A 14,925-nucleotide genomic window follows, 5' to 3' on the forward strand; every position below is an offset into this window, starting at 1 on the left:
TCCCTACCATGGCTCACAGCAAAGATCTTAAAGAGATAGGTTGTTCCTGGAAGCAGGTTAACAACTTCAGCAAAAGAGCTCCTGGTGATAGGCAGCCTCTGGCCATGTTGGCCAGGGCGATTGACAGGGATCACCTCCACTCGATAGCCAGACACTTGGCTCTGCGGTGGAGTCCACATGATGGTGATCTTGATATCAGAAACCTCCACAAACTGCAGATCTCTGGGTGAAGGAACTTCATCTGAAAGCAGAGCGACAGAACAGTGTTAAAGGGAGTCCCTAGCAATTGGCAGAAGAAGATACGGGTTTACATGGAGTTAAAACACAAGTTAATTTTGATCAAACAATGGCTAGCCCAAGAATATTTACCAAATTAAAAATGTCATGGTGACCTTACTGTAAACACATATACACACATTCCCAGACAATATTCAGGCAGACTACAATTAAAAATGTCACTACATAGTTTTTATTTTATGCCTTCAGTCATAGAAGGTATTTTGCTGTCACTGAAAGAGAATTGAAAGAGCAGATGTAATATGCTACAGAATTTCAAATATATGCAGTATCAAAAGCTTTGGGGGGTGGGAATGGGGAGAATATTGCAGGGGCTGGAAACAGGAACCTCCTTTTAAAATTAAAAAGAGAGTGTTTTTAAAACCCATGGCATGTTCTGAATGTCTATAATTAACTTAAAATCCATCTTTTATAACTAAATGAGTACAGGGGCTGATCTGGCCTTACTGTAGTCAAAGTCCAAATCCAGTTCCCTCTGTGTTGGTCCACAGCCCTGCACCCTTGAATTCCAATGTTCAAATTAAATTTCTTCAGATTAGGACTGATACTGCCCTAAGGTTAACCAATGCACATTTGTGGAAGATACAGATGCCAAACCATAAAATCATTGAGCTGAGTTCATTCCTGGTAAATTCCCATTTGCAAACACATGCTTGCAACTTGCAGCACCATCAAATTCCACTGCTACCACATCAGATCCCAATTCTTTCACTATCCTTTCTTTTGGTTTGGCTATTCAGCCCAATTGGATACTGAAAGAACCCTGAAGCCTGTAGTTTTTTAAATTGTGGATGCCTCAAGTTTAGATCGTGTAGTGCTATTTTGGCTCATCGGCCAATGCCAACCAATCTCTCATCCCCACCAACTGCAGTGGAAAATAATGGTTAGGACTGAAAGGGAGAGGGAGAAGTCAGGTGAATGATCTGGATTTGTGTTGTGGTGTCTGAGTACATAGTCTTAAACATCCACAGGCCAAGCACAGAGGCAAAATGATTTACCAGGCTCTTAAGAAGATCTCTTAGCAGAATCCCCTTAAGACAACTTAGGAAACTCTCATCTCTCTTTTCCACAGACAAAATGCAAGACAACCTTTTGACCTGCCTGCACTCTAATCCCTAGGAATTATAAACCTATTAAAGCAGAGTGGTGGCTTGACTGTGTCAGTTCCTAAGTATGACTTTACTATAGAACTTCAATACCAGTGACATTTGCAATCAAGAAACATAACAATGACAAAAACCAGAACTGAGTCCATAAAGGAATCATTTAGATAGATCAATCTTAGTTTGCACTGTCATTTGACTCTGTGTACTAACAGAAAATTCAGTGACTGATATTCAGAACATGCTGACCATTACCTGTGCGCGGGACACCCGTGGTTTCCTGTTGGATGAAGACAGGAGTACTCTCCTGATTTTCTTCCACTGCGTAGATGCTGATGTTGTACTGAACACCCGGCATCAAGTCACTGAGTGTTACAGAGGTTGCAGTGTCAGGCAGGTTGAGCTCTGTGCTGCTGCCTTCCACGGAGGGTGTGTAGATAATTCTGTAGCCTAAAGCAAGAGAAGTATGCATAGTCCTCAGCCACAATCAGTAAGCCAGCATAAGAAATGAGAACTAAACTGATCTCCCCACTAAGCTTTCATAAAAATAATCCTGAACCTCAGTGGGACCTGTGGCTAGCCTTTGGTCACGTCTCATCTATAGATTTCACACTGATAATACCTTACAAAGCATAATCTGACCTGGATTAGAGTATTTCTGAGATTTGACATGTGGATTTAGGGTCTATATATTTCTCAGGCTTGTTAGGGGATGGTCTGGATGACAGATACAAAGAGGTGGCCATGGGGCATGTTTTTCTTTAACAGAAATCCAGAAGGAATAGTTTTGCATGCAGCCTCCTGAATTGCTTGGTTCAGACAGCGAAACCAAGCAAATGCTAAATCACTCATGTGCTGTCCAGCTGGTCTCTCAGATTATGCAGAATTCTGCAGTAGCCCTCTATACCAGAGCTGTACTTCATTTTCTTTTTTACCTAGATTTCAGACGCTACCAATAGTGCAAAACGGGTGATGTCCAATCAGACAAACCTGTGATGGGAGCCTGTGGTCTGCTCCAGCTAATGACAATCGATGTGTCATCTACACTTTCCACTGTGTGATCGGGAGGTGCATCAGGAGCTGTTTAAGGGAACAAACAGACAAGGAAAGCAAGTGTGAGGACGAGAGGTAACAAAAATTTATTCAACAGACAATAAAAACAGCTTCCAAAGCGCAGCAACACCCACCCACACATACCTGTAGTCTGTGAAGTAGACAGGATCAGATTCTGCTCCCCTTCTTCAGAGATCTGATAGACATTAACAATATACTTGCGACCAGGAAGCAAGTCGGGGATGTTGACAGAAGTGGCTGTGCTTGGAAGATCTAAGGAAGACAGGAAAGAAAAAATTGCCTTAGCAACTCCATCTTCTTGCTCTCCAGATGAAATAACTGAGATCTCTGTTCTAATCTGAGTTAAATCATGGTCTTCCTACAATAAAACAGCAATTGTTCTGCACTTTAGTCCACATCAGAAAAGTTGTGTGGAGAGCTGGGACAGCTCTGGACAAGCAGACACCACCTAGGTCAGCAAGGCTTGACATGTGATATGGCAAGGCAACTCGAGCAGCAGCCCTTTGCACACTGCTAGCATTTAGCCACCTCAGCTGAGTACTCATTCCATACCCTGACTGTTTTCTTTTTGATACAGATATATAAGGAAAAAGTTTGACATGAATAGGTTATGTGGAAAGACTTACTCATCAGTGGGGAGGAATGACATTATGAGTGCTGATGAACTTCTCTCCACCCTCCCTTCCCCCAGATGTCCACCTACATGCCAGATGTAGGAAATTCCCCATGAAGCAGCTCCTTACTGGCCAGACTGAAGCCAAGCATCTTAAGGGAATTGCCTTTCAATTTGCCTGTAAACCTCTGTCCGTAGACAGATGAGCTGAGAAGCTGCTCCACAACACAGCTCAGTTGTCTGGGCAGCCCATGTGCAGACAAGAAAGGTGGTGACAGTGTTGGCAGTCCCAGCATAAGCCACTTCCGCTCATAATTCCAAGCCTGTGAGCTCAAGGGATAAAGAGTCCAGGGAGAGTCCAGAGGATTACTGATTACTGTTCTTTTTTTCACATTGTTCTATACCACTCATGTCCGAATAGCTATTATAACCTCTGATCCTTGTGAGATATTGCAATTACCATTGTTATGACAGGAAATCAGGAAAAAAAGTTGAGATGAAATTATGTGTGGTGACACAGGCTCTACAGTAGATGGTGGAAGAGTGGATTAAATTCCTAGATCTGAATCTTTAACCAAAGCTTCCTGGCTTAGCTAAGTTATGACATTATCAAAGATGAGTAAGATCTGATCCAAACAAAACAACTGAGAGGAAGGACTGGAACAGACATCCATGAGATGACAAGTAGCCAAGTGAGGGAATTTGGGAAAGATTTCTCTGTCCACTCTGATGGAAGGACAAAGACATAGCACAGGAAACTAGCCAGGTGACCGGTTTGAAAAATAGACTTGGTTCTCTTCTCATCTGCACTGCTGCTCACTTCAGGATGCTGTGGAAGCTAGTAAATTCACATGATTTCAAAAGGAAAAAAAGACCGGAAAAATTCACAGAACCAAAAAGAATAAATATATCTACCCACAGTTATTACAAATCCATCACTGACTTTTCCTCTGCAGGATCCTGGGGCAGCATTCTGAAGGGGTATTGCAATATACTTGCCTTGTTCTCATACTCCTTGGACATGAGCTCACGGCCATTGATGGAGAAAGGACAATGAACTGAGTGAGCTTTTAATCTCAGCTCGTCCTACCACTCTCAAATCCTAATTGAATAATACTGAAAGATAGCAAGATCCACACTATTTACACTAGCTATACTGACTGTCACAGAAAACAGCAACGTACTGTTAGCAATGCTTTGGTCTAGTAGATTCAAATATTGTCTCACCAAGATACTGTGGCTCATCACCCTCCTCGCTCAGCTCATACTCAACACGGAATCCAGAAACTGTGTCAGAAGCAGAAACCCAGGAGACAACAAAGCTGTTGGCTGTGATTTCAGTGACTGACTCTGAAGTAGCAACCACGGGAGGAAGAAGAGTTGTCTCTCCTGAAACAGTGTTGCCTACAAGAGAGGAGAAAGAGAGGTTTAGCTAACCATAGCTACTTTGGTGTTAACCGAGAGGCACATAGCAAAGACTTAGGTGAAAGAGATTAGTTTTTTCTGGGTGACTCAGTGTTCAACTTACTTGTCACTGCTGTAGTGCTAGTTGTGGTAAAATCAAAGCGGGTGACTTCTTTGTGGCCATACCGCTGAACACTGATGAGTTGTCCTTCATATATTACACCAGGCTTCAGGCCTGAGATAGTGTAGGAGTTCTGGTAGCCAGGGATGGTGGCTTCCTTCCACTGCCTTCCAGAGTTTTTCTGCAAGAACAAGGACACAGAAACAGTGAGAGACTCCCTAGCAGAGGTACCTAGTGACCTAACCTGCTACACAATTACCAAGCGCTGTGATATTCTAACACAGGTGTGACTCACACAGCTAACGTACAGACAGAGTCAAGTCAAAGGAGATGAGAAAGGTATGCCAGGACGTGGGGCTAATGACGTTTTAGGTGCTTTAACTTTTACTAGGATAAATTGAAAGTCGCTCTAGCTTTGAACTTTTTTCCTTTAAAAGAAGCATTATTTGTAATATATACACTAAACTCATTCCTTTATTAAAAATGCATTAAGGTATGAAGGAATGGCTGGAAAATGCATATTTGAAGGCTGTTCACAATAACAGTCTAAGCCATCATCTGAAAACAATATACAGAAAAGTTCTTTCCTTCTACCCTGAGTTTGAACTCTATGGGAAGCTCTAAAATAATGCTCCATCCTTTGAGGTTTGTACTCCAGTGCTTTAAAGTCCATTTCATTCAGGCCTTGATTCAAGATACACTGAAGTCAGTAAAAAGACTTGAGTGCCTTTAATGGCTTTGGATCAGGGCCTTTATTGTTCTCTTAGTAACAGGCACAATCGAGGTACTAATGTTCTTAATCATTAAGTGGTCTTTTGTGAAGCTGTACTCGGGGGAACTGTAGCACAGCTCATCTGCATTGGTTAAAACAAATCATTCCTCAAATATGAATGAGCTAACAAGCAGTGGTTAACCAGCTTTGGTTTAGACTTTACTTCATCTGCATTGGTTAAAACAAATCATTCTTCAAATATGAATGAGCTAACAAACAGTGGTTAACCAGCTTTGGTTTAGACTTTACAGAAGATGGGAGATGACTGTTTATTTAATTCTATGCTAGCTGTTTGTATCTTCATATCCTTCTTTTTACCTCTTCATTAATGGGATATAATCTATTCCAGTGGTCTATGGATATACACGCAGTACTAAAACATTGTTTCTTATGATGAAGAAGCTTCCACAAGGATTTGCATTATTTAAAGTGAGGAAGGATATAAACTTGTCTGCTTACTGTGCTAGTGCTTTGGTTAATAAGACACTTCAATAGTACAGTTTGGGCAGGAAAACATCAAGTGTTTATACAGCACCGGTTGTTTTTGAGCCTCGGAGTAGGATTGACCTCAACAGGACAAGGACCCTGAATTAGCAACTCAGGTTTGCTGAGATTGTGTCAACTGCTTCTTTCAGACACCACAAAAAAGCCAAATAAAGTATTTTTGATGAATGAATGACGATGGATGTGGCACTCACCGGTCTCCAGCGCAAGATGTACTTGGTGATGTGAGATCGTTCAGGAGCGTTCCACTGGATGGGGTGTGAGTTTGGTTGATTTGCACTCTCTGTGATGATCACCTGAACAGGCCCACTTGACCCTGAAAAACAGAATTGCCATTTTTAACATACTGAGAATGCTTTTCTTCTGCCTTCATTGTGGAGTCATCAAAAAAAGCAAGAAACATGGCTCACATACTGTTTCTATACATGGGAAACAAGTTTTATTGTCTTTCTGTCCTTAAGGCTTCATTGCTACTTAGAAAACTGGTGAATTAGAATATATTCTGTGATGTAGTTAACTTGTCTTCTTTGAGTTAATCTCCAGTAAATTATTAATGAAATAGAAATCCAGAGAAGTATAGCATAGAAAAAGTCTGCAAAGCAAAGTTACATTGTTCAAAGAGAGGGAGCTTCTCAGCAACTGACTGCTTTCATCAATTAATATCTTCTGCAATGGAAGCAGGGAAACAGATGAGAAAAATCTGCCAAATCCAGGTCTAATCTTGTGGTGTAGTGAGGGCAAATTCCTGATCTGGCATTGAATCCTGCAAAGAGACACTGAATCTTTTACTGTCCTACTGAATTTCTCAATCAGCTGATTTGAAACATTGAATTCTGTGGAGCACTCCACAGGTAGTGAGGAATGTCCTCTGCACACAGACCACACCAGAAGCACTGGTGGAAGTCCTGAGACAAATCAAGCCAACAACCTCATGAAAATACAAGTTCAGCAGTGCTCTAATACTTAAGACTACTGATTGCATTTGGCTAGATCAGACTTAGGTGTATTTTCTCTACAAAGTGCCCTAATACAGAAGGAAAGATTTTATGACCCTATGGTTCTCCTTTCAGTCCTTCCCAGCGCTGCTGGGGAGTTTTCACTGAACACTCAACAGCACTGTCCTGGTGTTAGTTCTCAGAAAATCCCAACAAAGAGCAGCCTGGAGTCTGCTGGAAAGCATCTTGGTTTAGCCATTAAATATCTTCACGTTCCTCCCACTGCCAACATTTCTAATTATAATTTATTTGGACTACGGTGTAACATATATATCTGCTCCATATTTAACGTGACTTCCAGGCAAACAGACCTGTGCCCACATGCAGAACATTTCAAAGCTTACCTAACCCCAAATCTACATTCATAAACATGAGATTTGGCTTATTTACACATTTTCAGTCACTCTTGTGTCTAACGAATCCCAAAACCCTGGTCTCCAGTCTGGAGGCATGCAGATTTCACATAACTCAGGGAGATGTTTGTTTAAGCAGTCTGACAGGAGTCACTGAGGCTTAGCAAGCCCCAGTAAGGAACTTGGAGGGGAAAAAGCCCAAAAGTCTGCTTCCTATTCTTGCCCTCTTTAGTTCACTGCCCCAAAGAAAGGCAAGTCCATACTTCTGTCTGCCAAGTGTCTTTTTGTCTCTGGCTCACTAGCTGTATGGCCATAGAAATGCAGTCAGTTCATTGACAGCACTGCCCGGTATAGGTCAGGCTCAATAGGGTGTTTTCATCAAGACCACTCATACAATGTGTGTAAAGCAAGACAGAGAGAAGTACTCACCTTATTTAAATGAAGCAAGTAGTTGCAACAGACCTCAAAAGGGCTAGTCCCCTTCTACAGCACGGGCACCTATATTAAAATCCTCTTTCTGAATGAGCCTCACATTCTCTTTCTTACCTTGCAGGGCACTTAGGGTATAAATACATTGCAGCTAGTGAGTGGACAGACTCTTCTTAACCTATCTTGATATAAAAGCAAAGAATCAACTCAGCATTGAAGCTGCTACATCAAATGTACATGCAGATGCCCTGAATTTATGCTCAGAGATGGGTTGAGGAACCAATGACATGAGCATAGTCTTCTCCTCCCAACAGAGAAGCCAAAACACAGCCTTAATATGTGATCTTATTCAGATTAAGAAAGTGGCAGTTGTGACCTTAAACATGAAAGTAGAGAGGTTCACCTTATCATGTTCTGTTCAGGAAACTGAAGCAGAACAAGCCAACAAATAGGCATTGCCTACCCATACAGAAATTTCCTGGAACTGATTGGGCAAACAAGAGTTCAATTACTTAATTTCTTCAGGGCACTGATCAGGAAAAATGCTTCAGTCTGCGGTGGGTTTTGCTTCTGTAGTGAGTGGAAAAGGAAGGACTACACATGTAAATGTTCCAAGCAATAGAAACTGAACGTTGCAGGTGTGATATCACTAAATACCAAGAGGCAACATAAACCCACAACATAAAGCTGTTTTGTGAACTGACAGTCATTCTCTAACCCTGGCCTCAGGAATAGCTGTTAACAGCCTGGCTTAAGCCTCTTCATAATCGTGACACCACTTTGTATCTGCCAAGAGAGGCGGGGTGAAACGGATCTGTCTCAAAAGGAAACCAAAAGGAATGATCTACAGAAACCTGAACAGGTGAGGGGTGGAAAGATTGCTTTCCTCATGTCTTACTCAGCAGATGAGTTAGTTATCTGTCGGGTTTCTTACCAGGATAGGTCTGCAGAGGCTGGCAATGCCATTCTCCAATACCACGACCATAGCAGTAGCACTGGTATCTGACACCATGGACGTACTTCTCCCATGAATCTCCGATTTGGTAAAAGGTCCGGGTTTCTGAATCCTGGCACTGATCTAAAGGTGCAAAAGAGACATGAGAGTTACTGAAACCGTAGTGAAAAATCTAAGCTGAACACAGAAGAGTAAGTCACAAGAGGCTTTTATACAAAGAAATGTAACACCAATGTTTATTTGCAAATATAGTTACATAAAGAGAAAGTGGCAAGAGAAATTGAATCTTTAATCAAGGTTCTTGATACATCACTGCATGTGCCAAGTTAGATACTAGGGGGCTAATTCAGCTGCGATGCACTTCTTAAGATACTGTTAAGTACAGGCCATCCACGTGGCAAGCTTCCCAGTGGAGCCAATGGGGTGTTCCTTCAAGAAAGGCTGTATTTTGAACTACCTACTGTAAAGCCCAATTCTGCTTCAGACAACTAACTTTATCTCATCCAATGCTAAACCATACTGCTCTCAAGGAAATCAATGGCAAAATTCCTACTGGCTCCAGGCAGAAATCAGTCATACTTTATAAGTCTGAAGTGACCCATTAATTTTCAGCAGAGCCTTTCCAGATTTACCATTGTATAAACCAAAGGAGGACAGATCAAATCCTGAAATCAGCTTAGCTAGTGTAAATACAACACAGTACCAGTGTTTCAATACACTTTCTAGTTTGACCTATGCCTGTGTTTCTGAGAACTAGCATTATGCTTCCATGGATAAACAAGAGCCTTGTTCAGAGAGAGACAACAAAATTAAACTGATCGCACCTTTACAGATAGCTGAAATCATCCCCCCTTCCCTTCTCTCAAAGCAATAATTTCAGGAGCTTTACAAACCAAGCTCCTCTAGTAAACCTGTACAGATATTACTCTAACTAAGGCAGAACTTAACCACTGGTACTTTCTAATAGATTTTCTTGGCAATAGTTTGAAGTTCTCTTGGATTTAGTAACTGCAAACCAAACAGCCAGGTCTTATCTTCCAATCAAGGTTCACTAGGGAAGGGGGGAGGCAGAAGAGATGAAATCTCCTCATTCCTGCAGAGAACCATGATAGTTTTAGCTAACCTCCAGAGTGCTATTAACACATGTTCTCATCCTGAGCTTTCTCTTTTTGCCAGAACAAAGGGCAGCCAAAAAAATCAATTTAGTCCAACACAAGTTAATATATGCTCTTGCTCCTTTCTCAGTTCAATGTGGAGACTAAAGATTTTAGCATAGAGAAAGGAAAGAAAATTGATCCGAGCATCAGTGTCTAGTTGCATACTGTTTTATCAGCATTCAGTCCGAGAGCCTTGCCTGCTAGGCTGACAGCTCAGAATTCAGCCAAATCGCCCCAGCCTGAGGCTAACATGCCCCGTTACCACAGCCTGTTACATTTTAGGAGGCATGTTGCCACAATCCATTACTACTGCATCACCATTGACTCCTGTGGCACATCTTATTACCCAAGTGTATGTCCTTAAAACTAGGAATGCCCTTTCACTTTACCCTTCAGCAAATCCAGTGTTACTTCTACTTTGGCAGCTGTGCAAGTCCGGGCAGAAAGTGGGCAAAGACTAGGTACAAATTCATGGACCAGTTTCACCACACCATAACCAGTTCCTACACAGCCACAGTCTTTGTTTGGCAAGGCAGGAATAGCTGGTGACTTACCAACAGGATCGCATTTCCATCTCCCTCGGCCCTGGCCAAAGCATGTGCAGTTCAGCATGTGTCCCTCATCATGACGCTTGTGGAAGGTCTGGTTCACATCATAGGTGATACCGTCCACAATGCACTGGTCTGAGAAAAAGCAGAGACAGTTTGTCAGCAATAGCTCCAAGTGATTTGTTGAAACAGACAACATCCTTCTGCTTGGCACATCATTCCCTCCTCTTGATCAGCTTACAGAGACTCATCATGACGAGCTCCATGCTTGGAAAAGAGAGTCCTCCTGACACCTGTGATCATCACAGACTAGTGCTGCACGCACACCACTGCTCCTGAGTTCATTTATCAGCAGCGTGCAAATAAGCCACGCTTGCAGAAGAGAGGTCTGCAGGATGCAGTCCAAAGTACTATACATTACTCAAACTACAGAACTGCCTGGTTGTTCCTTTTAACAGATTCCACGTGTGAAAGAGAATCTAAAACAGCACACTAACTCGCTCACTGCCTCCTCTGAGGAAGGTCTAGACTGGAATACCTCAGTGAGCAGTGTCTGAAATCATTAGACCTACACAAGGAGAAAAGGGCTACTCCAAACTCATAAAGATACCACAAAGTACAAACATCCTCTTGATGGATCTTGCTGGTACACTTTGTAGTAATTTAAAGACAGGACCAGGTCTATTACACATCCAAGATGCTACTGGTGCCTACTAAGCTACTATTCCCTCAAAACAGTAACCAGACCCCATGCTTAAGTACAATGGTATCAGTCAATTAGGGTCAATGGTGACATGTCAACCTGTAATGCCTAATGCCAGTCTAATCACACTGAGGAGCAGAAAGAAGAAAAAACCAAACCATGGAAATCACCCCAGAAGCATGTTGTTTTGTTAACTGGGACCCAAGAGACCCAAGTTCAGATCCGGAGTCAATCACAGACCTGTCCTTGGGGAAGTGACTCAGTTAATCCCAGACCTTCATTTCCCGTCATACTTTCCCACACAAGGGGCATGGCATCAGGATAAACCAAGCAGTACTCAAACCCTCCTGTGAGTATTAGAGAACTTCTCTGGCTGCTATATTTAAACAGCTCTACTTAGATAACCTTTGCCTTTTGAAAAAGCAAAGTATCTTTACCTCCCACCCTCCTCCATCAAGAAAGACCCCTTTAACTCTAAAAGGAAACTGCAGAGAACTAGCTGTGCATGTGGAACAAGGAGTTTCACAGACCAGAACTCTTAGCAGTGCATTTCTAACTGTTCTGAAGGAAACATATGAAAAAGACCTTCCCAAAGCCCTTGAGTGAGCCTTTCGTTATAAATTATGTCCAGTTTCAGCAGTGGTGTTAAGAGTTCTTTCTTGGCTGCTTGACAGCAACCCCCCTGCCTTTTCCAGACATGAAGCCAATGCTGTGAGCTAGCTGTAGGATGATCAAATGTCTGTGCTTCTAAGTCTTCTTTTTTTGGTATTGCTTAAGCACTTCTCCACTTGGACCACTCATATAAATAAGTAAATAAATAAGAGTAATCTCAGTGCTGTCCTGCCAACTTTTCATATAGATTAGCCAGCACAAGCCAGGCTGATCCACCACAGAGGAATTGAAAATTTCACTGCAGAACAATAAAATAGGACAGCTCTGCATTCAAACTTCAGACTAGTCTGGGGTTCTGTCTGTTCTTGAGGAGGAGGAGTGCCTCTGCTGAGCTCTCTGTAAAGTCACAGTGGCACTGATTCCACAACGCAGACAAAAGGAGGCATGGATACCAACTGATCAAGCTTATCAAGGTTTGCCTCTGCTCGCTAGCCTGCAAAGGCTGAAAGAAGTACTTTTGCAGTATGTAAATAAGACAGGAACTTCCCCTCTGATTGCCTTTCTGCTCCAAAGAAAAGCTTAGTAATACACAGTTCTTGTGTCTGGGCTCAAACTCGTAGTGATGGAAAAGAAAACCCAATTTCTCCCAACCCCCGGACACTTAGACTAAAAGGGTGACAACAACAGGAAAATCAGTACCTCGGAGCTGGGAATAGGCAATGCAAGTCCATTCTCCACGGCCATTTCCTACACAAGTACATCTCATCATATGACCCATGTCGTGTTGTTTATCCCACTGGTCCCCAACACGGTACATGACACCATCATTGGTTGTGCAAATTTCTTCATGGGCTGGTTGAGAAAAAAGCAAGAGGATACCTTATGTGGCTAGAATTAACAAGATCTTAAAGGCTTAGACCTTTTGCAATGCACCTTCATGCTGTAAAACGGTTTCTGCATCTTCAGCTTTAGGCACCCACTCAATTTTGAAGTGTGTTTTTGCTGGGTGGTAACATTCTCTAAGTGCAGATCCTTTGTAGTGGCTAATTTTAATTTTCATTTGAAAGCTACTAGAAATAGCTTCTGTACACTGTCCAGAAAGTACTGTGTGAAAGAATCAGTTCATGTTATATACGTGCCCTTATATGAACATAGCTATTTGAAGACCTGCACGTTCCACAAGCTGTTTAAGGACTCAGATGTAGCATTGCCATTTGTTACCAAAGCCTTTCACTTGAGAATTGGTAGCCACATTCCCTCCCACATGTCCCCTCCTGACTTCACAGAGACAGGCATGGACTGTAGGAATACACCACAGGATTGATTTTGACATTACTGCCATTTCCAGGGTAACACACTGAGACTGTGAGTACATACTTATTCCTAACCACAGCCTAGGCAAGAGTAGGCAAATAGCCATGACAGAGAAACTTTGGCAGATGCAAGATAAAAACCTTGCTTGCGATAACGCACTACAGTCCAATGCTTTATAATGGACCTATATCAGTTTGCGCCAGCTGAGAAGCGTGCCTCCCACTGGCTTGTAGCAAAGGAGTAATGAAAATTGCCTCCTCCTGGCACTGCCTAAGTCTCTGCTAGAGGTGATCAGTGTGGGGAAAAAAGGATAAAACTTCAGAAGTGTCTTAATGGGTTTTGGGCTGGGATGTAGCTCGCTGGAAGTCATTGATAACCAACCGTCAACAGACAGCTCTTTACTTTCCAGCTCGAAAAACCACTTTTAGGTATTTCATAACCCTTTTATGGTTCTCAGCCTTACCAGCCATAGGGCAGAACCCAAACTTCTGGTCAGCATCATAGTTCTCAGTGGTTCCACACCATTTCATGTTGTCTCTCCGTCCCTCAGAAGTACAGTCAGTGTAGTTGCGGTTGTTGTACAGGAAGGGGAAGTGGCACAGAGCACCATTGGAATTGCCACCACGTGTCTGGACCAAAACTGTACAGAAATGAAAAGAAAACATACAAATGAGGCCTGCAGTCTCCCTTAGCATACATGTAAGAGCTTGGAAAACAAACCACTAGCACTATTTATTCCCCTCGTGTACCCTGTATATTATCCACAAGCCTCTTTTCTTAGCTGTAATTAATTCAGATCTGGAAACATAAGCCTTGGACAAGGTCAATTCAGTTCAAACATTGCTTTGGAAGGAGTTGCAAAGCCAGTCATGGGAATTCCTGGGGAACAGGGAAAACCAAAGCTTACTGTGTTTGGGAAGCAGCTTTTCAGACCCTTTGCGCCAAGGCCTAGGGAATCAAATAAACCCAGTTTTCAGCATACTTGTATTATCTCACTGAGGCTATTACCCAATTTTGCCCTTTAGCTTAAAGTAAAGCCTCAGCCCTCAGGAAAGGGTTACAATTCAGTTAGGTACAACAGGACACATCAAAACCTCTCTGCAAGTTGAAGGCTTCGTGTTTTGCAAGCAGCCGTGGACAGACGGCTGTAATCTACCTGAACTACTAACTTCTTGAGCAACTCTTTTTTACAACTAATGGAGAACAAGGAGGCATTTGTTGAGGTTTTTCTATGTTGATAATTCTTACTCCCCGCAGGATATCACAAGAAGCCTCACTAAAATAATAATGTGTACGTGGAGAGTGTTAGGTTTTTTGTTTGAGTTGTTGGATTTTTTTGATTAGAAAAAAAGAATATTGCAGAGAAAGGCTTGACTTTTATCAGAAAAAACAACTGAAATAGAGCAGAGTAAAAAAAATTAAAGATCTATCCAGTGTAAGAAGCAGTATCCTCATGTGGGAATGTGAAAAATTCTCTCCAAAGCCAGATCCCAGAGAAGATGCCTGGATACTGTTCCAGGGATGTCTGATGGGCTTTGCAGGAAGTGCAACCACACAGGTAGTTCTGTGCTGAAAAGGGAACACTGACCCTCCACAAACAAGCTGAAATACGGCTGCATTAGTCATACACCAGCTCCTGATTACAAATCACATTGAGATTACTGCTATATATGGCAACCTGGCTAGATAGTTAGGATGGAGGGAGTGACAGAGGACTGCATGAACTGTACTCCATGGATATCCTCCTCTTCACAGCCTAATATGGGCATTGCTCTAGCAATTCAGCCAAGCAAAGCCAAAGTCGAAGTATCTTTTGGGCCAAAGTTCTACCCTGAGTAGGTACTCCCATTCTAAGGTCAGCTCAGAAGAGAGAGAACAAGACTCAAAGGGTACACCTGTATCACCCTGAGCACCCCCCAAAGATGCCAAGAGCACAAAAGTGCCCTGACACTAGGCAGCCCTCCATTCACA

The 14,925-nt window shown here is 42.4% G+C and overlaps 1 protein-coding gene across 1 annotated transcript in view; it reads right to left on the reverse strand.

Moving 5' to 3' along the window:
• Nucleotides 1-14,925, reverse strand: part of FN1 (fibronectin 1) — a gene marked incomplete at its 5' end in the record, with an annotated part of 54,113 nt that overhangs the window by 30,273 nt on the left and 8,915 nt on the right. The window contains 11 exons of the mRNA XM_010195150.1: nt 5-241; nt 1,656-1,850; nt 2,391-2,480; nt 2,598-2,726; nt 4,315-4,491; nt 4,616-4,793; nt 6,083-6,204; nt 8,600-8,743; nt 10,332-10,460; nt 12,340-12,492; nt 13,418-13,594. Of these exons, the coding sequence (XP_010193452.1) occupies nt 5-241; nt 1,656-1,850; nt 2,391-2,480; nt 2,598-2,726; nt 4,315-4,491; nt 4,616-4,793; nt 6,083-6,204; nt 8,600-8,743; nt 10,332-10,460; nt 12,340-12,492; nt 13,418-13,594 (1,731 nt within the window). The remainder of the gene's footprint in view (nt 1-4; nt 242-1,655; nt 1,851-2,390; nt 2,481-2,597; nt 2,727-4,314; nt 4,492-4,615; nt 4,794-6,082; nt 6,205-8,599; nt 8,744-10,331; nt 10,461-12,339; nt 12,493-13,417; nt 13,595-14,925) is intronic.

This window comes from Mesitornis unicolor, unplaced genomic scaffold, assembly GCF_000695765.1.
Source record: "Mesitornis unicolor isolate BGI_N332 unplaced genomic scaffold, ASM69576v1 scaffold4862, whole genome shotgun sequence".
Taxonomy (NCBI): domain Eukaryota; kingdom Metazoa; phylum Chordata; class Aves; order Mesitornithiformes; family Mesitornithidae; genus Mesitornis; species Mesitornis unicolor.